Below are 19,790 nucleotides of genomic sequence, written 5' to 3'. Positions count from 1 at the left end.
GGTAGCTTTCTAAAATTACATGTCCATTTCATTTAATTAAAATTAAACCTCAGATTAGATTTTTTTAAATTAAATATAAAATAAGTCTTTAAAATTATGTCTGTGGCTGGTTCAGGTCAGAAATTATAAATGTAAGAGTATAATGTATATATGTACCAATGCAGGAAAATGCTTTTGTCCGGGTTAACCCTGCTTTTTAGGTCTCGCAAATAGCGTTACGCTGCGCAGCAGTGTTCGCGCAGCGAGAGTCCTTTTGGCAGGGTTTTTCAAATGGACCTGGAAATTCCACACGCTTGTGCTTGTGATTTTCCATTTGTCGCCTGCTATTGGCCTTTCACTGCTTGATGTTTTGTAAAATAGACACCAATAGGCCAGAGGCTGGCGCATAGCTCCGCACCTATTGGTGTCTATTATGCTCATTTCCTGACATGCTTTCAATTATCGTGCCCAAACACGCGCTTGATAATTTAAAGCGTATGGGCGCGCACACCACTCGCGGCTTTGTTTTTCCAATCGCTTTCAGTTTCGCAAAATACTCTAGTCCCCTTTCATGTTATTATTCTTTCATGTTATTATTCTTTCATGTTGTGAGGCCATCATTCCTTATTACAGAGGCCGCAGGAATGCTTGATCGCTCTTTTCGCATCTGCTTCCAGTCATTTTCTGTGATTTTCGGAGGAGTGCATGGCGGTCCTTCTACCGCAAGAGAGCAAGCGCTGGTCTGACTGAAACGCGCAGACCGGAGCGCGTTTCGGTACTTCTCTCAGATTGTGGGTGCAGCCGAGGCGCTGGGTTCGCTTGAATGTCTTTGTATTTATCAAGTGCCTTGACTCGGAAGTTCACACCCTCACTGCAGGTGAGTATCAGTAAGCGCCTTGACTCCGGGTTCCTGCCACTACCGTGCTCTTGGGGCAGGCTGCAGCTCCGGTACCTCGGAGCCCCCCATGAGTCAGCAGCAGCACAGCGCCTCTTGCGGGGGTCTTCGCGCCACTTTAAGGCGGTGTTGATTAGTGGCGGAGGCTCAGAAGTGAGTGACCCGCACATAAGGCAGAGACAGCCCTTGGTGTATTTAGAACATGTCTCTTCCTTCCTCGGCCCCTAGTGCCCCGCTTTCAGTCACCTCGCCTCTCCGTCTCCTACACTCTCATAAAATGCCCCCCTCCCCCACCTGGACGGTGGCTCATTCCTATCTGTATGATTCACCTCATCGTGGCCCTCTCCATCCACCCCACAGACATCTGCCAGCCACCCCCTCACCGCTGTATCCGTCCACCTACTCAGATCCACTAATGCCCCAGCCCCCTCACTCTCTTCGTCTGCCTTCCAGCGCTCCCTCTCCCCTTTCCTGTGCAGGCTGTCTTGTCTCTTTCTCTCGAGCGCGCAGTTTCTTTCTCCCCATCTCGCGGGGGCTGGAACGCCTACCTGTCTTGTGCAAACACAGTAAGATTTAGAAGCCCCATTAATACAACATGCAAAGGAACCTGTCCAGTTAGGAGGACCTCACCACCGTGCCGCACGCTCGGGACTCTGGCTGTCCGCCCTCTCTGCCTAGCTGATCACGGGGGCCGAGGTGAGAGGCCTATGCAGGCAGGGAAGGGGTACCGGGAGCCGGGATGACAGCCCTATGCAGGCAGCTATATAGGCAGGGAAGGGGCCCCTGTTTAGTATTACAGGCCTGTGCTAATTATGATGCAGGGGATCCCGCTCACCCCTGTGCCACTGCACCTGCTGCACGGGTGACTGCTGGGCCCTGGGCTGACTGCAGTGTGCGGTGATGAATTGTCATAGGTGGGTGGAGGTAGTGCATCTTTATCCCCTCGTCAGCAGCTAACCCCCCAAAACCTCACGAAAAGGGCCCAGCAGCCACTGCTCTTCCTATCTCAAGGCCCCGCGACCACTGAGGGGCGAGAATTCCACAGAACTGTGTGAAGGGCCTCGCACGCGAGAGAGGAGCTACAGGTGAAACACCCCCTGTATCACGGGCCAGATGTGCGGGCTTACGGCCCGTCCCAGCCCTCGCCAGGATGGAAGTGTTCTTTAAACCGCAGTCACTCAGATTCCCACCCCACGCTGTCATTCTCTAAATGATTTTTACCTGAAATGTTCACTCCGGGAGGATGAAAGGCTGAGTCATCCCTGCGGCAGGTAGAACTTGTGACCTGCGCAGACCATACTCAGACCGCTGCACCGCATGCTCAACCCACTGAGCTCCTTCCAACCTCAAGATGACGCAATCACTCTATCGATTGGCCCTCACTCTATCGATTGGCCCTCACTCTATCGATTGGCCCTCACTCTATCGATTGGCCCTCACTCTATCGATTGGCCCTCACTCTATCGATTGGCCCTCACTCTATCGATTGGCCCTCACTCTATCGATTGGCCCTCACTCTATCGATTGGCCCTCACTCTATCGATTGGCCCTCACTCTATCGATTGGCCCTCACTCTATCGATTGGCCCTCACTCTATCGATTGGCCCTCACTCTATCGATTGGCCCTCACTCTATCGATTGGCCCTCACTCTGGGGCGCCACAGCATCACTCTGGGGCGCCACAGCATCACTCTGGGGCGCCACAGCATCACTGAACGCCGCCACAGCATCAATCTGTGCAAACATTCAACAACTGGTTCAAGTATGTTCTCTCAATGTTTCAAGCTTTGTTACAAACGTCACAAAAAAAGTTGATATTTCCCTACTGTTCTTATATTTTAGTCACAATAAAAAACACTGAACATAATCTTCACAAAAGTTAATTACAAAAGTTTGTTATTGCCATAAATTACAATAACTTTTATTTAAATATTTATTTTAAAAAAACATTGTTATTTGTAAAATCAATACTTCTAAGTCACGTAAATACAAAGCATGTTGCATTAAAAATGCTACAGGTGTCACATTGTCAAAAAATAAAAGTATTAGCATTGTAAATAAAGCTATTAATTTCACAATTTTCAAAAATAACACATAAATAACAAATTTGTCATGTACAAGACAAATAACTCAAACTTTCCTAATGCGAGACCTATTGCATTGCAAATGCTTGTTTAACTTATACCAATGGCCTAGAGGCGTTTTTATCAGATAAGGAAATCTATTTTCCCCGAATTGGGGGCAATCCTGTTCCGCTACTATTGTACGCGGATGACACTGTGCTAATGGCCCTGACAGCAAACAGTCTCCTAAAATCACTCCATGCCTTCACAGATTTTTTGCTGGTGCTTGACTTAAAAGTTAATTTCATTAAATTCTGCACTATGTTGTGTGGTTCCAAATCGACTAAAACTAGAAATGATGCTGTAGGGGATAAGAGCATTGATACATTGAACCACTTTAACTATTTAGGTAACATTTTCAATAATAAGATGAATTGGGGACCACTTGTAACTGCAAGGGTTGTGGAGGGACTTTTACGCTTTGCCTGTAAGCTAGGCTACAAGCCAGTGACCGAGCTGGTTCCACTTTACAAAGTCAAATGTTTATTTGTTGCATCATATGGGGCAGGAGTTTGGGGTTACCACAAAAACCACCACCTTCAGGTCTTGGAAAATTCATAAAAAGGCTATTCTATAGGTTCTTTTGTCATCATGAATGGGCGCTTGAATTTTTAGAGGATCGCATAGCTATTGCCCCCCTGCTTTTATGGCTTAAAATCGGGCTGTCTGAGGAGTTAATGTTCTCAAGGGAGGTTATCAAAGATTGTATTAATTTAGTGCACTGTCGATCCCTTGGCTCCGATTTGTAGAGCAGTTCCATAAGATTGGCCAAAGGCCTTACTTTGACAATCCTGCTAGTATCCACTCAAATGCAAAAGTGATAAGAGGCGCATTACTCCGGGGTGTATATATGCCCTGCTCACAACTTGAGGTGACCGGTTCCCCATGTTGGTTTCCCGCAAAACTTCAATTTTATCTAACATTCACCATAAATGTACGGAGAGGATTTTATTGAACTAGATTTCGCTTGCATACCTTGCACTTTTTAATGGCATTCCCGAGACAATCTGATGGGCTGAGAAACTTACGCCTTGCCAATGCGATAATTTGGCAGCTCAGATCACTTTGCACCTTTATACTATTTTGCCCCCTTTATAAAGAGCCATGGGGAATATTTTTAGCTCCACTTTTAAGAGCAATCAGGCCCTGTACTTCTATTGAGAGATTTTATTATCTGCATTCCCTGGCTACCTCTCCATAATGCACCACAGCGTCAAACTATATTAAAGTTGCAATGGCTATTAGGAAATGTATGAATTCTAGTATATTAACAGGAACTTTGTAACTATTTTTTAATGTTCAAGTTTTACACCTAGAAAATTTTATGATGGGTGACCATAATTTGTTGCTCAAAGTACCCTGTATTGTGGACTTTAAATGATTGTTTCTATGCATTAGAATTTATTTCCCTTTTTAATAGTTTTATCTATGCCATTGTGTAAATAGGTTGTGAAAAATATTAATTGTAATATCTAAAAGAGACCTGTTGGTGATAGTTTCTTTACCATAGAATATCCCCAGGCATCAGACTGGATCCGGAAAGCTTTCATCCGCAGTACCCCTGTGCGTCGATAGGTGTCGTCGTACAGCTCCGCGTGCGCCGTTGGCTTTGTATTTGCTGAGATGACGTCTCTGGAGCTACTTATACGCTCCCACGCGCCTTGATGTCAGTTCTATACATAACTTTCTTCGACAGGAATACAGAGCCATGTAAGATACTGACCACTAGTGCATAGAAACTAGGGCAGAAAGGATGACCTCAACCCTAGAAATCAGTTCGCAGAACTTGGAGGATGGGTGGGGCGGTAAGGAATCTATCACTAACTAATGTCTCTTACAGATATATCGTTACACAAGTATTAACTTGTGCACCTGAAAGAGGCACGTTAGTGATAGATTCCTTACCTTAGAATAGATACCCCAACAATATCAACCCTGGTGGTGGGTCTGCAAACAAGATTACACCAGAAAGTCACGGAGAACAGAAAGGCCAAAGAAGCCGTCCCTCCGGACCGGACTGTCAAGGCAATATTGCTTTGTAAAAGTATGCAGCGAAGCCCATGTGGCAGCGTGACCGACACCACGTCCCAATGCTGTAGTAGCTGCAGTCGCCCTGGTAGAATGGGCACACAGCCCCGCCTGAGGTTCCTTTTTAGCCATAGAATAACAGGCCTTGATACACAAGACAACCCAGCAGGAGATAGTCCTCTTGTGAACAGCCCAGCCTTTCTTGGTGCCTGCGTAGCCAACAAAGAGCTGGTCATCCACCCGGAATGCTTATGTGTGATTCATATAAAAGGAGAGCGCACGTTTTGGGTCCAGACGGTGGAGTCGCTCTTCCTCTCTGGAAGGATGCGGAAAGAAAGCGGGCAGACTATCACCCTACCCAATGTGGAAGGCAGTGACAACCTTTGGCAAGAATGAAGGACGAGTGCGAAACGCAACCTTGTCCTGATGAACCAACAGAAAAGGAGGCTTACAAGACGGAGCCTGAATCTCACTTACTCTCCTGGCAGAGGTGATAGCCACCAGGAAGGCAGTTTTCAAAGTCTGAAGACGTAAAGGACAATTTTGGAGCGGCTCAAAGGGAGTGCACATGAGAAGTCCAAATAAGAGACACGTCCCACTGAGGCATTATGAAAGGAACAGGAGGGAACATATGCATAATTCCTTTTAAGAATCTCTGTACAACAGGGGACTTGAAAAGAGAAGGCTGGTCTGGAAGCCTCAAAGGCTGAAATGGACGAAAGATAGCCCTTGATAGTGCCCAGAGCAGAAAGCAGGAACAAAAGTCCACTAAATTAAGAGCCCACTTTCTACAATTACCATTTCAAAGTCCTCCCTCTTGGAGTAACTAGTGCACCCTGGGTAATCACCAAGTGCCTAGCGATGGTAGCTGCCCATCTACGCACACAAAGTCCACGTATTTCCATATCTGGACGATTGGCTTATCAAACCAAACACTCACCAACCGTGTTAACAACACGCTCAAATTTCAATAATGTTCTATTCCTGAGTTAGGTTCATGTAGCCCAAACCGAACATTGTCCCATTTTTCAGCAGTAACCTTCTGCTCCTATTTGCGTGCGCAACAATGTTGGATTAGTTTTCCTGAAACTAAACTTGTTTACACATCTAGCTTTGCACAACCTTGTTGCAATGCCCTGAATATCATGTACAAGGTCTGTTTTCTCGCTATGTACAAATGTCAACTCTAGCTTCATCCGCGGGGTGACAGGGCTATCTACATATACATAACATCCTTAATCTATAGGCACATCGCAAGGCTGCTTTCTATTCTAAAAGATTAGCATCCCGATAGATTAGCAGAGGAGGTCCTTGCATTCTGAGAAATCACCACGCAGCGGTCTGACGTCTCAGGAGAGGTGTCCAGTTTGTGACCAAAACTGGGTACTTCGTTCTCTCAAACCAAGTAATGGGGTTGGATTGTCCCTTTGATGGGGTCGGGAGGGTTTCTTGGCTTTACATCTACACACGCTCTAGGTATACTTGGAGCAGGGTTTGTATATTAGGAGTACTTTCGATTACTGCCTTATTTTATGTCAGCATATATACATTGTTTTATCATAGTAGGACTATATCTACTATTCACACTTTTGGTGCTTGTAATCACTTTTATCTGGGTCTGTCTATTAATCATTGCAGCACATGTATTCTGTACAATAATAACGTTAGTTTAATAAATATATTGAAAAAGTCCCACTGTGTATTCTCTGTATAATTTTCTGAGAATAGGTGAGCACAAGTGACTGAGCGAAAGTGTATTCACTGTTTCCACGATCGCTAAGGGGTCAGCGTTGTCATGTTCAGAAGTTGCCAGAAACCATTCGCTCCCTGGTAAGTTGGGGGGTGCTTACGGTGGCACTGTGAGTTAGCTGGTCTATAGGCAAACACATCCTGCAGGGGTGTCCGGAATCACTTTGCACCAAGCCCCTAGTTTATGGTGTCCAAACAATGCGCAGATCCTATGGATTAGTAGGAACTACACAACCGATCTGCTCCACTGCTCTGGATTTACCATCAACATACCCAAGTCACACCTCCATACTCTACAGGTTTAGACCTATTCAGGGGCTTTATCTCAATATCTGAAAGAGACACGTTAGTGATAGATTCCTTACCTTAGAATATCCCCAGGCGTCAGACTGGATCCGCAAAGTTTTGCGTAGCAGTACCCTTGCGTGTCGGTAGGCGTCGTCTGCGGCTCCGCGTCCGTCTGCGTCGTGGGCGCCGTGATGACGTCGTCGGAGTACTTAGACGCCGCCTCCGCGTGCTGACGTCAGTTCTTCTTTTTTCCGCGCCAGCCAGCGCAGATCTGGAAAGAGCAGTTCCCTAGTCACGTTTTGACTAAACTTTTGTGATCTTTTGATCCATTTCGAAGTCTTTACGACTCAGACGGTGCCGTTAGGGATGCCCGGATTCAAGCATTGCGACGAGTGCGACCGTACCATGTCGGTTACGGATCCCCACCGCTTGTGCCTGATGTGTTTGGGCGTCGACCATGACGACGAGGCCTGCTCAGACTGTCTGGCCCTGTCGAGGAAGGCCAGGCGGGAGCGGGCCCGCAGGCGACTCGAGATCCGCCAGTCAGCCCCGCGCCGTGTGAGGTCCCGGTCCCACCGGAGGTCGAGGGACAGGTCGCGGGGACGGAGCTGTCACAGCTCCGGGACCCGGAGGAGTGGCGCAGGCTCCAAGTCGTCAGGTAAGAAAGACAAGATGTCGAAGAGACATCATCGCTCTTCTGACTTCCCCCCCACCCCCCTCCCGACGCTCGCACGATGCAGCCGGGGGTTCGGGTGACACCGCCCACGCGGCTCCTCGAGAGTCGCGGGCGCCGCGTTCGGCTCAATACCCCCCCCCCCCCCGGTCCCTGGGCTGAACGCGACGCCGGGGCAGATCGAGCGTTTCCTCATGGCCATGAGGTCCCTTTCTCCTCCGACGGGTTCCGCGGCGCCTTCGGGCCCAGTGAACCCGTCTGGGGGCCCTAGTGGGTCGGGGGCTATGACCCCGACGCCGTCGGGTGCTTCGGCCTCGACGCCGCCGGCGGCTTCGGGCCCGGCGCCGCAGGGCTTCATGATCCCGACACCGCCAGTGCCCTCGGGCCCGGCGCCGGAAGAAATTAGCATCCATGGCTTTCCTTGGAAAAATTCCAATAGCTGGCATGTGTATGACCACTAATTGGGCCACACCACACAGCTTTACTAAACATTTATTATGTGGATGTTTTAGCACACCAACATGCCAATATAGGGCAGGTGGTGTGACATACACTTTTTCAAACTGCTGCAACACCCACAGGTTAGCCACCACTTTCTGAGGAGACTGCTTTATAGTCTATGCAAAGCATGTGTATCTGCACCCACACATGCCTCGAACGGAATATGTTACTTACCCTGTAAGCATCTGTTCATAGCATGTTCTGTACATTCACATGCGCCCACCCTCCTCCCCAGAAACCTGTGGCTGTTGCAGTTTTACTCTCTTTTTACACAGATTTCTCATTACTTGCACTTACTCTACACTCCATTCTCATTCACCTGCGGGAAAACAATTGGACAATGCCCAGGCGCATTAGCACTTAGAGGAGTCACTCTACCTTGTGACTCGAAGACTTCTTCAAAGAAAAACATTTTCCACACATCCGTACCCAACACTGGATGGCAGGAGTAAACAAAGCATTACATGTCCCAAACAGATGCTTATAGGTTAAGTAACCTATTCCTTACAGTACCCACATTGCTACACATCAACTTAATTTCCCAATGTAGGTTCAGTGACAGACTTTTGATTAAAGATAAGGGCTATCCTTAGAAAGTTATTCATTTTGGAAGAGCCGTTGACTACCTTGAGGTACTCTGCTTTCTCTGAACACTTGTATAAAGATTAAACACTGTGCATTAAGGGTTTCTCGTATATCAGTGGTTGATTGTTGATGTGAACTAGGCCACCCGTGACGTGTATGTTTTAGGGTCAATGTTGCATATTTCCCATGCGTGTTACACCTAAGAGAGCTGTATCTGTCTGCATTAATAATGCTTCATATTATTCTGATCTATTTTGTACTTCTTTTCACGCCTCTAAGCCATACTATTTATTATAGGGTAATGGTGCAGAAGAAGTTGGGATGTTGTTAATCATAATTTATGACATCACTGAGGACTTCTCAAATTATGTCATAGAACACTAGAGTTAGACCTGACAGCCTTGGGGTGGTCTTCAACCATTATTTTGCCCCCCATTTTTTTTACCTTGTTTCTGCTACCTTTAGTACTCTGTGGACTTTACCATTGATAACCAGAGCTAAAGTGCTTGTGCTTATTCTGCTAATCATGTTAACATTGGCTAATACCCAATTGGCATATTTAATTTACTTTTAAGTCCCTAGTAGTGTGAACTAAGTGTTCCCAGGGTCTGTAAATTAAATGCTATGATTGGGCCTGCAACACTCATTTTGCCACCCACTTTAGTAGCCCTCTAACCATAGCTCAAGCCGCCCTTACAGAGTCTGTATGTGCAGTTTACATTGCCTTTTTTGTCAAAAATATTTATTGTATTTTATTACAGACTACAAGAAAAAATGCATCATCCCTTAATCCCACGCAGGGGAGCAAAATGCCTCCGCAGAAGGAAAACACCGTACATAGTGCATTGAACAACGTAGACTAGCTCCTCTCCACAATAAGTAAGCCTGGTGGTAGATTCAGCTTCTAAATGTCCTGGAGCTTGGAAAGAAAACCAGGATGATGCAACCATACGAAGCACAGAGGCAGTCCAAAGAAATCGTAGCGCCCTTCTGTGACAATATCTTCTCCATATTGCGCCACGGAAAAGCTGTGTGAGAACTAGACAAAAGTCTTAGATAAACTTATCCCAACTTGGAATAAAGTAACAATTCCCCTTCCCGTGGTGGCGGCAATAGATATACCAACGATAGGTCGGTCAACCCCTGGGATTGAGTTCAAAATTGGAAAAGATGAAGGCCTCTGATGGTGGAGGTGCATACCGCAGACGGGAGGCCCGAGAGAGAAAGGGGACCCCATTTAAATTCGAAATTTTTATAATCTTCTCCAAAAATGTCAGCCATAAGCTCTAGGCTAAGCAGTCGCCAGAGGCGGGAGTGCCAGAGGGAGGTAGCCTGAGCCTCCCTTCTCTTCCATGTGGCCGCCAAGGTGACCTTGGCCGCTCTGACAGAGCCACATAATCCTTTTGTCAGCCCTTGTCTGGTGTACGAGGGATGGGTCGCGAAGCCCAAAAGAACGCCTGCCATGGTAGTGGGAATGGGATATCCTAACATGTCTTTTATATGTGCCAGAATTTCCTCCCAGAAAGGGCGGATAGTCTGGCAATCCCACCAGATATGTTGGAAGTCCCCCAGAAGCCCGCACCCTCGCCAGTTTGGAGTTTGGAAGGATGTAAATACCAGTCCATCATGGTCTTCATGTGAGCTTCCCTGAGTTCTGAAGAATGATTAAGCATGCAATATCGGACCAGAGATGCATCCATTTCTCCTCAGAAATAGGACTGTGTATTAAGTCTTCCCACATGGACATGTATCTGGGGCGTGGGGAAAGCACGGTTTTGAGTAGAAAGCTATAGATGAATGAGATCACCCCTTTCATGGTGGCAGTCTTGGATAGGAAGGCATCAAATTTTGTTAGAGGGCGGATGGCATCCTCTCGTATCGGAGGGGCAAGGACCCAGTGCATCAATTGGGTGTAATGGTACCTTTTCTGTGTCCTCTAATTCAAAATCCCTTTTGCAGTGATCGAAGGTAAGGGGATCATAATTGTGGAACAGATGCGTTAACGCTAGGCAGCCTCCCTTTTTCCAGGCATCAAACGCTCCCTCGTGCTGAGCCGGTGGGAAAGCTGGAGTAAAGTGGATCCGAGTAAACTGGGATGGGAATGAAGTCCACCTATCGTCGCCCGAAACGGAGTCCCATACTTTAAGAGTAGTGCGTATGGGGGGACTAATATGTGTTCTGGGGTCTATCCTTACGAGGCCGCCATACCAAATCCTAAATGGTTCGTCCCGTCACGCTGTGGTCCATTTGGAGCCAGTGTTTCTCGGATTCCTGCCGGGACCTTTCAACTAGGACCCTCAGTTGTGCCGCTTTATAATATAAGAGGATGTCTGGAAGGCCAACTCCTCCATCAGCGTGAGAGCGGCGCAGCAGAGAGCAAGAGAAGTGAGCTCGTCCACCCTGCCAGATAAAGCGTAATATCATGGCCTTCACCTTCAGAAAGAAATCGCGCTCCAGTTCAATAGGTAAAGCTTGAAATAAGTAGAGAAGCTTGGGCAAGAGTGTCTTCTTTAATGCATGTATGCACCCTAACCATGATAAGAAGAGGGGCTTCCATTTCATAAGTGTCGCCTGAATGCGTGTGAGAATGGGCGAAAAGTTGACAGCGTATAAGCCCTCAAGTCTCGGTGTAAGTTGAACCCCCAGGTATTGAATAGAGGAGGCAGTCCAGGAGAGCAGGGTGAGGGACTAAAGCCTAAGAGCCTCCGTAGGTGAGAGGGTGAGATTAAGTATGTACGATTTGCCTAGGTTGATTTTGAAACCTGACACTAATTCGAAGCGTTAGAGTTCCGATTGTAGACTCAGAAGGGACCTCTCAGGTTCGGACAGGGACAGGAGAACATCGTCTGCAAATAGGGATAATAGGGATATTTTGTGGGATTCATCTGTAAACGGAATGCCCTGAATATCTGGGTTGTTATGGACCACTAAGGCTAAGAGTTCAGTGCTGAGCACAAAAAGTAAAGGAGAGAGAAGACAACCCTGCCTTGTGCCTCTTGAGTGTAGAAAGGTAGGTGATTGCATCCGGTTAACCACCACTCTGGATCTAGGAAGACTATAGTTAGCCCTTCATGTTGATAAATTTGGACGACAAGCCAAATGCTGAGTATGCTGAATAGAAGAGCCCAGTCTACCCTATCAATGGCTTTCTCTGCGTCTAAGCTTACTAAGACTGCAGGTATTCGGCATCTATTGGCTTTCTCTATTAAGTGTATGATCCTACGGGTATTATCATGAGTTTGACGTCCTTTGATAAACCCTGACTGATCTGGGTGAATGAGGGCGGGCATGAGGTCGTTTAGGCATTTGGCAACTATGGAAGAGTATAGCTTGGCGTCAAGATTCAGTAGTGCTATTTGCCTGTAGGAGGCGCAGTGTTGGGAATCCTTCCTGGGATTGGGGATCACGGAAATCACTGCCTTGGACATAGTGCCGGAGGTAGCTCCTTCCTCCACCATTCTATTAAAAAGACGCACAAGATAGGGGGAAAGGTCAGGGGCAAAAGTCTTGTAAAAAAGAGCCATGTAGCCATCTGGCCCAAAGGCTTTATGAGGTTTTAAGCTTTTGATGGCCCAGGTGACATCTTTTAAGGTGATAGGCGCGGAGAGCATGTCATTCCAGACTGCAGACACCTGGGGCAGAGGTAATGACTGAAGGCATGTCTACTGTGTCTCCATATCTAAAGAGTCCCCCGGTGTAGAGGTACTCATAAAAGGACCCGAACAGTGCAGCTTTCTCTTCGTCCTTATGTGTAACTTCTCCTGTGGGGCCTAGAATCCCTCCTATGTACTCTCTACCTTTTTATCCTTTAATTGTCTGGCAAGATGTTTACCAATTTTACTTCCCTGGGTGTAGGATAAGTGTCGCAGTTTAAGAAGTGTAAATTCTGCCCTGTTGTAGATGGCCCGGAGTTTACCCCTGAGGGACGTGAGGTTGCGTAACGTTTGCCTGGTGGGGTTTGCTTTATTTTGAAATTCAAGCGTAATTGGCTCTGACTCCAACACTTCTCTCTCGTGTGCACGCTGCCTATTTAATGCAGCGTTAAAGGCAATACATTCCCTCCCCCCCCCCCCCCCCCCCCCCCCCCGAATGACCGGTTTCAGTGTATCACAGGTGGTGAAGTCCGAGGTATCTTCGGGATTGTTAGCTTTCAAAAATTCAGTGATGGTGGTTCATAGTTTGGTGCATGATTCTTTGTCACGAAGGAGCAATGGTGGAAAGTACCATCTGGGAGTGGCTGAGGCCTTTCCAGACCAGTTAAGACAAACAGTGTATAAACTATGATCGGATACTAAGAGCGGAAAAATTTTAGCATCTTGTAATGTACCCCGTAAAGATTGGCTGAAGAAGATGTAGTCTAATCGAGAGTATGTACGATGGACATGAATAAAACGTGTACTCACATGACTGAGGGTGGAGCATGCGCCATGAGTCTAGGAGGCCTAAGTCTTGTAAACGTTTTTGTACCTACCCGGAGAAGGAGACCATAGACGAGCGCTGCGTATGTGTACTGTCCAGGTCCTTGTGCCAAATTAGATTAAAATCGCCCATAAGGATCGGTGGCCCTTCTGCAAAGTCGGTTATTTTTCCCAGGAATGAACGTAGGAAAGTCGCTTGGCCAGTGTTTGGGGTATATAATGCCGCAAAAGTACAAATTGTCCCTTTTAAACGACCCTTGATCATAATCCAACGCCCATCCCTGTCACTCTGAACCCCTAAAGGCTGAAAATGCGTGGAAGCGCTGAACAGGAGGGCTTCCCCTCTGTGTTTCGTAAGGGCCGAAGACATGTAAATTAGTGGGAAGGGCTTGTGTCTGAGGCGCAAGTCTTCCGCTCTAGCCAGGTGCGTCTCTTGGAGGGCCACAATGTCAAGGTGGTGGTCTATAATGTATTTCCACACTTAGTGGCGCTTTTGTGGGGAGTTGAGACCCTTAAAATTCCAGGTTACAATGACTATTGGCATCCTGTCACACCTAAGGGACTACGCCAAACCTCCATCCCAAGATAGCCCAATGTGCCTCCCCCCAACACCGCACAAAACCAGAGCTTACTAACATGACAACCCCCCTCTTTGCAAATCTCATAAGAGCCTTAGTAAAAAAGCTGCCACCACAACCCCCCACCCCCCCCCCCCCATACTCACCCAGAACTCCCCTGAAAAACAAGAAAAAGAGAACACTCGAACGGGCTCATCAGCCCTCTACTGGGTCGAAGTGACCCATCGAAGACCATGGGGACATCGGGTCCGAGGACCCCGTCCACGCCAGTCTCGAGTAGCATAACCAAGAGCTTAATAGTGCGGTTTTCCTAGAAGAATGCAGAAGTTTAAAACAGCAAACCAGACCCAGCACAAGCCCATGCCCAAAGGAACACAACAGAGAATCGGGCCCGTTCATGAATGTAGCAGACAGCAACAGCATAAGTCCCAGATCGTACCAAAAGACAGGAGAATCTCCGCTCGTCAAACCCACCGATTGATAGACAAAAAGAAACCACAGCACTCTTACGTAGGAGGCCTCTAGTGATCACGACACCTCACCCCGGATTACGGAGTGTCCGACGATGCAAACACAGGTGCCCCAGCGGGGCATAGGGAATACCAATCCCAGCTCTCCCGGTAGATGCAGGCCCCTGATGCGTAACCCCCGGCAAGTCCAGGATCCTTGGCCAAAACTGCATGCAAGTCATAAATTAAGAGGTTCAACCAAGGAGTGGTCCCAGATCACTCATCGTCTCTCTCTGCGTGACCAGGACGAGGACCACTAAGTATCCTCTGCAGTTTCTCCAGGCTTGCCCTGAGGCATTGTTCTCTCTTCCGTGGCAATGCCTAGCAGATCTAGACCCTGAAGGTCCGCGATGTGGCGTAGTTTGTTCTGAAATTCAAAACTAAGTCCAAAAGGGTAAGTCCACCTATATCTAATCTTGTCGTCATGCAGCTTAGTGGTGATGAGTCTGAACAATTGTCTCTGGGCTAGTGTCGATGGTGCGACGTCTTGGTAGATGGTGCAGGAGTACCCCTGGAACGTAATGGACTCCTTGGCCCTAGCCGCCTGCAGAACCACCTCTTTAGCCTTATAGGAGTGGAATTTAGCTAGGACATCGCAGGCCTACGTTTCTACCCTTGCTGTAGGGACCCCACCGATGGACCCTGTCCAATTTTATTTTAACGGACTGTGGGGATAGAACTTCCGAAAAAAGACCTATCACAAACTCTTTCAGATCTGGCCCCTCCGCACCCTCTTCTAGGTCCCTGATGCGTATATTCTCCCTCCGAGCCCTATTCTCAAGGTCCTCCGTCTTGAGTTGCAATTGTAGAAGCTGGTCCTTCAGAGAACGTACGTCCTCTCTAAGTTCAGTGGAGAGTTGTTCTTGCTCCGTATGGTGGGCTTCAAGATCCAGGACTCTAGTGCCTACGGAATCCACATCCTGTTGTAGGGAGGACAGACGCTCTGTCTGATCAGACAGTAATTGATCCATGGAGGCTATGATGTCTTGGCCAATATCCTTGCGTAGTTCGGACTTTAAATCCTTAAACATGTTCAAAAGCTCCGCTTTGGTAAGGGCCATCTTTGCAGTATTCGCGTCTCCACTCAGAGAACAACGCTTTTCCACCAACGTGAAAAAAATCAGAGACTTTGTTTGGGGTCTTGGCAGTTACCTTCTTTGGCGGCATATAGTTTCACTTCCTGGATTGTGGCGGCGCAAAGGGGCTCAGGGCACCAGTGCCAGTTTGAGAGCCAGCCTAAGGCGGCGCTTCATGAAGCAGCCCACTTGCAACGAAGCCTCTCACCTTGTAGCGTGTTGGGGCCCCTCTCAATGTGTCGGCCGGCGGCCAGGAGATATCGTTGTCCCTGCGTAGGGCAGAGAGATTAGGCGTGCAGACCGGGTCCCCACGCACCTCCAAAGGGTAGCTTCTCGGGGGACCCTGTTGGTACGGTGGTGAAGAGATGTCAACTCGTGTGGAGGAGCGAGAGAGGCAAGGCCAGCCGGTGAGTGCGCGTAGGACATCAGGGGAGTGGGAGGTACAGGAGACCGGTGGCGTGCCGCTGGATCCACAGATCAGAACCAGGAAGGGGCCTCTGTATCCAGTGGGGTAAAGATGCTGATGGAGGGCTCACAGGACCCCCTCCGCTCCAAGGCCAACGGAAGGTACCGGGCCACTTGCACCAATCTCAAGGATTTGCGGCCATTACATGGACAACAGCCGCCATCTTTAAGTCAAGCGCTCACAGGCGAAATGGGGGATCAGTGCGGAGATCGGGAGGCCAAACCGGCAACATCGCCCCCCAAACAGCCCAGCACTTTGCTTCCGCTGCCCAGTCCGGCCAGTAATCTCGGTGCCCTCAGCCAGGACTGTTTCAGGAGTCGCCACGGAAGACGCGCCGCCATTACGAGCAGGCACGGTTATCACGGGGAAGCAACGGAGGCCAGCTAGACTATTCCTGGAGCGTGCAGCCCACATCTGCCCCCTCCGCTGGTGCCTCACATGTCTGCACCCCTGTAGCCCTCGGTTAAGCCAGGTAAGGTGCGCCGCAACCGCTGCTGTCCATGTCAAGACTACTCGTGGACCGGGAGCCGAGACTGGTTATGACCATTCGGCCATCTTGCACAGCCACGCCCACTACATTGCCTTTTTATACATCTAAATCACCCTTATGGTTGCCACTGTCTAACCCAAAGGGTAGGGTGATATGTATTTAAAGGGCAGGATTTGTACTTTTAAGTTTTACATGTCTTGGTAGTGAAATACTCCCCAATTAGTTTTTCACTATTGCAAGGCTACTTTCTCCCCTAGGATAACATTGGGATTTCCTTATTGCATCTTTTAAGTGTAATTCCCAATTGTGAAGAGACACTTCAAGTTTGGTGTCGGTTTTGTTCGGAAACCGTTCTACCACAGCAGTCCCTTCACGCAATGAGCCTAGTTTGGTGTGCCCCTTCAGGTCACAGGACCGGTCCATGACCTCACATAGTCAGAGGTATTTCTGAGTCTCTGGTATACAGATTTAATTTTGCTCTGGCGTTTGACAACTTAGCTTATGCACAGATTGTACCATGCCAACCATTGGCCAAGTTTCTAGAAGATGGCGTTTTGAAGTGATTTGGACAGTTACATTTAAGATAACATTTTATATTTTTTGCCAATTGCCCTTTAATAACGGACTAGTAATTTGGACTATATTGAATATTTGTGAACTGTTTTCAGATTCTATTTGTCAAATCTGAATTTGGATGACCTGTTGATCATTCTTTTGGGTTGCATTGGGCTAGTTGAAGATTCTCAGCAAGTCGATGAAATTGACAATTATCTGGTCATTTTATTGTGTGCAACTTGATGCTACTCTTTGTTTTGCCTACATGAAATGTTAGTGTTCTCGCTGGATGTTTCTAATATTTTCTGGGATTCATTGAATAGGAATGATGGAAAACAAATGATGTATCTGTTTCTCTGGAAAGCTTGTTATTTGAATGATAATTATACTTTTCTGTATTTAGTTTAGATAAAGAAATGGAAGAAAGGAAGCAAAAAGCCATTGAAGAGGTAACTTGTTAGCTACATTTTGTTAATAATTCATAATACTGGGATTCTGTTGTGATCATGTTTTCAGACCAATAATTGTGTACCTTAGCCTTTGATGGTTTTCTTGTCCTGATGAAAGCCATGACTGGCCTTTCTGTGGTTGCTGGAAAGGACTTTTTTTTAACTGGAGTATCCCCATGTGCATTTCTGTCTTCTTACCTTGGGAGGCACGTCTAAAAGAAAAATATATACATATAGCAAGGTTCTTCTGGCATGCTCGTGCATGTTGAACAGGATATATATATATATATATATATATATATATATATATATATATATATATATATATATATATATATATATATATATATACACACACTACTCGTGGTGTCCAGTTCTGTGGAGTGGATGGCTTCTGGGAGCACCTGTACAGGTGGTGGTAGGCGAAATATGCCGTGAATAATTTGACTGCTGGTATCGCTCTGAGGAAATTGTGCCTACTGCAGTCCTGTAGAATAAATTTCACTGATGTGATGAAAATGGAGGCACTGTTTCTTTCTTTAAAAAAAAATATATATATATATATATATATATATATAACTGGGCATATTTACTATGTAACTTCAGCCCTGAAATATTTTGAGTAAAGTTGAAAATGCTTAAAGTATTTTAAGAAAGTATTGAAGTTGTCATTTCCACATTGTGGAATGTTCTTCCCTGAGGCTGCTGTCCAAGGTACAAACAAACATTTTTTTAAAAACCTTGGCATACCTAGAAGAAACCTACAACTGAGGCTCAAGACTTGTGAACCTTTGTTACTTGATGACTTTCAAACCAGATAAAAAAAATAATTGCACTGTGGAGAAGTGCTTATACCGCTGATCATAACAAAACCCGCTTAGAACACTGAGTAGATAAGGCTCTTGGAGCCAAGCCTCTGAAAAAGTAAAATAAGTCTTGTCCTAAAACTATTCCCTTATAGGTCAAGCTTTGCTCTTCTGAGGGTCACCGTTGCTCAGTACTTGTGTTACCCAGGTCTGATACCTCATGAAACAGAGAGCCCCCAAACTGCTTGCTCAATATTGTGGGCTACACCATTTATCGAGAGAGATGAGTCCTTTCGGCTGTTACGTGCTGCTCCTATTAGACCTTTCCTTTAGAGTTCATATTGAAGCGCTTCTCAGTCAACATGAGAAGGAGAACCTGGATGAGGAGAAAAGACAATGGTGAAGCATAGGGGAGGTGCACTTAAGGCTTCACAAGTTTTTCTACTGGCCTAATTGGGTATGAAAAATGTTGTTTATTCCTTCAACTGCTATACCCCGGAATATTCTGATTAATGTAAAGGTCTAATGAATTGTTGCTCTTATCCCATTGCAAAAATGCAATAAACACTATTGCTGCCTGATGCAAAAGAGTATTTTGCTACTTTTATTGTATCTTTCAAAGATTCACATGCTTGAATTATTCCCCTGTTGAGGTGGGAGTAGAAGTAGTGTTAGACCTGGCACTATGGGCGTGGGTCTCCCCATAATTTCTTTTGCCTTTGCCTCCAGTGTTTGTGCTGTGTGTTGGACTTTGTTTTGCTGGTCTAGATGCTTTAGGCACTTTGCCACTGCTGTTCAGTGCCAAGGTGCAAGTGCTCCCTTTGTAAAATGTTCTGTATTATTGTTTCATGATGTGCATATTTGATTTACTTGCCAGACCCTAGTGCATTGATGTGCCAACGGACTGTACATAATATGCTGCTAGTGGGCTACAGCACTGATTGTGCCACCCACAGAAGCAGCCTGTAAAATATAACCCTGGCCTGCCATTGTAGAGCCTGTGTGCAGTCTGGGACTGCCATATCAACTTGGCAAGTGCACACACTTGCCAGTCCCTAAACCTTCCCTTTTCTACATATTAGCCACCCCTAAGGTAGGCCCAAGGTATCCCTTCGGGCAGGGTGCGGTCTGTGTGAAAGGTAGGACATGCCCTGATGTGTGTGTGTGTGTGTGTGGCATGTCCTGATAGTGAAATACTGCCAATTTCGATATCACTGTTGCAAGGCTATCTGATCCCATGGGACAGAATGGGGAGTTTGTTTATAACCGCTTATAAACATAACTAGCCCTGGGAACAAGGTGGGAAAAAGTTTAGTATGCCTGAACTCAGAATGTTTAAAGTGCATATTTTAGTGAGGGTGACTTTTACATTCTGTGTTTGAAAATGCCAATTTTAGAAAGTAGGTTTTTTCTTGCCTAATCATCCAATGTGCCTATTCTAGGTTTGTGTATTGTATGTTTGGCCTATGGATGACTGGGGCTGGAGAGGGGCAGTGTCTCCAGAAGTCTGAGTCGGGGCTGAGCTGAATAGGCCTGGACTGCATTTAGGGGTGGGGAGATTTCCTTTTCACCTGAATGGTCCTGGTCTGCCTTTAACAATACGGTCTCCACCTCCTGCTACA

General features: G+C 46.9%; 1 protein-coding gene across 1 annotated transcript in view; it reads left to right on the top strand.

Annotated features, from left to right (window-relative positions):
• Nucleotides 1–19,790, top strand: part of BORA (BORA aurora kinase A activator) — a 338,798-nt gene that overhangs the window by 75,384 nt on the left and 243,624 nt on the right. Inside the window, exon 4 of the mRNA XM_086934892.1 lies at nt 17,317–17,362. Within this exon, the coding sequence (XP_086791018.1) occupies nt 17,317–17,362 (46 nt within the window). The remainder of the gene's footprint in view (nt 1–17,316; nt 17,363–19,790) is intronic.

The sequence above is a fragment of the Lissotriton vulgaris genome, chromosome 8 (assembly GCF_964263255.1).
Source record: "Lissotriton vulgaris chromosome 8, aLisVul1.2, whole genome shotgun sequence".
In the NCBI taxonomy this organism is placed as follows: Eukaryota; Metazoa; Chordata; class Amphibia; order Caudata; family Salamandridae; genus Lissotriton; species Lissotriton vulgaris.
This window is presented reverse-complemented; position numbering and strand designations above follow the sequence as displayed.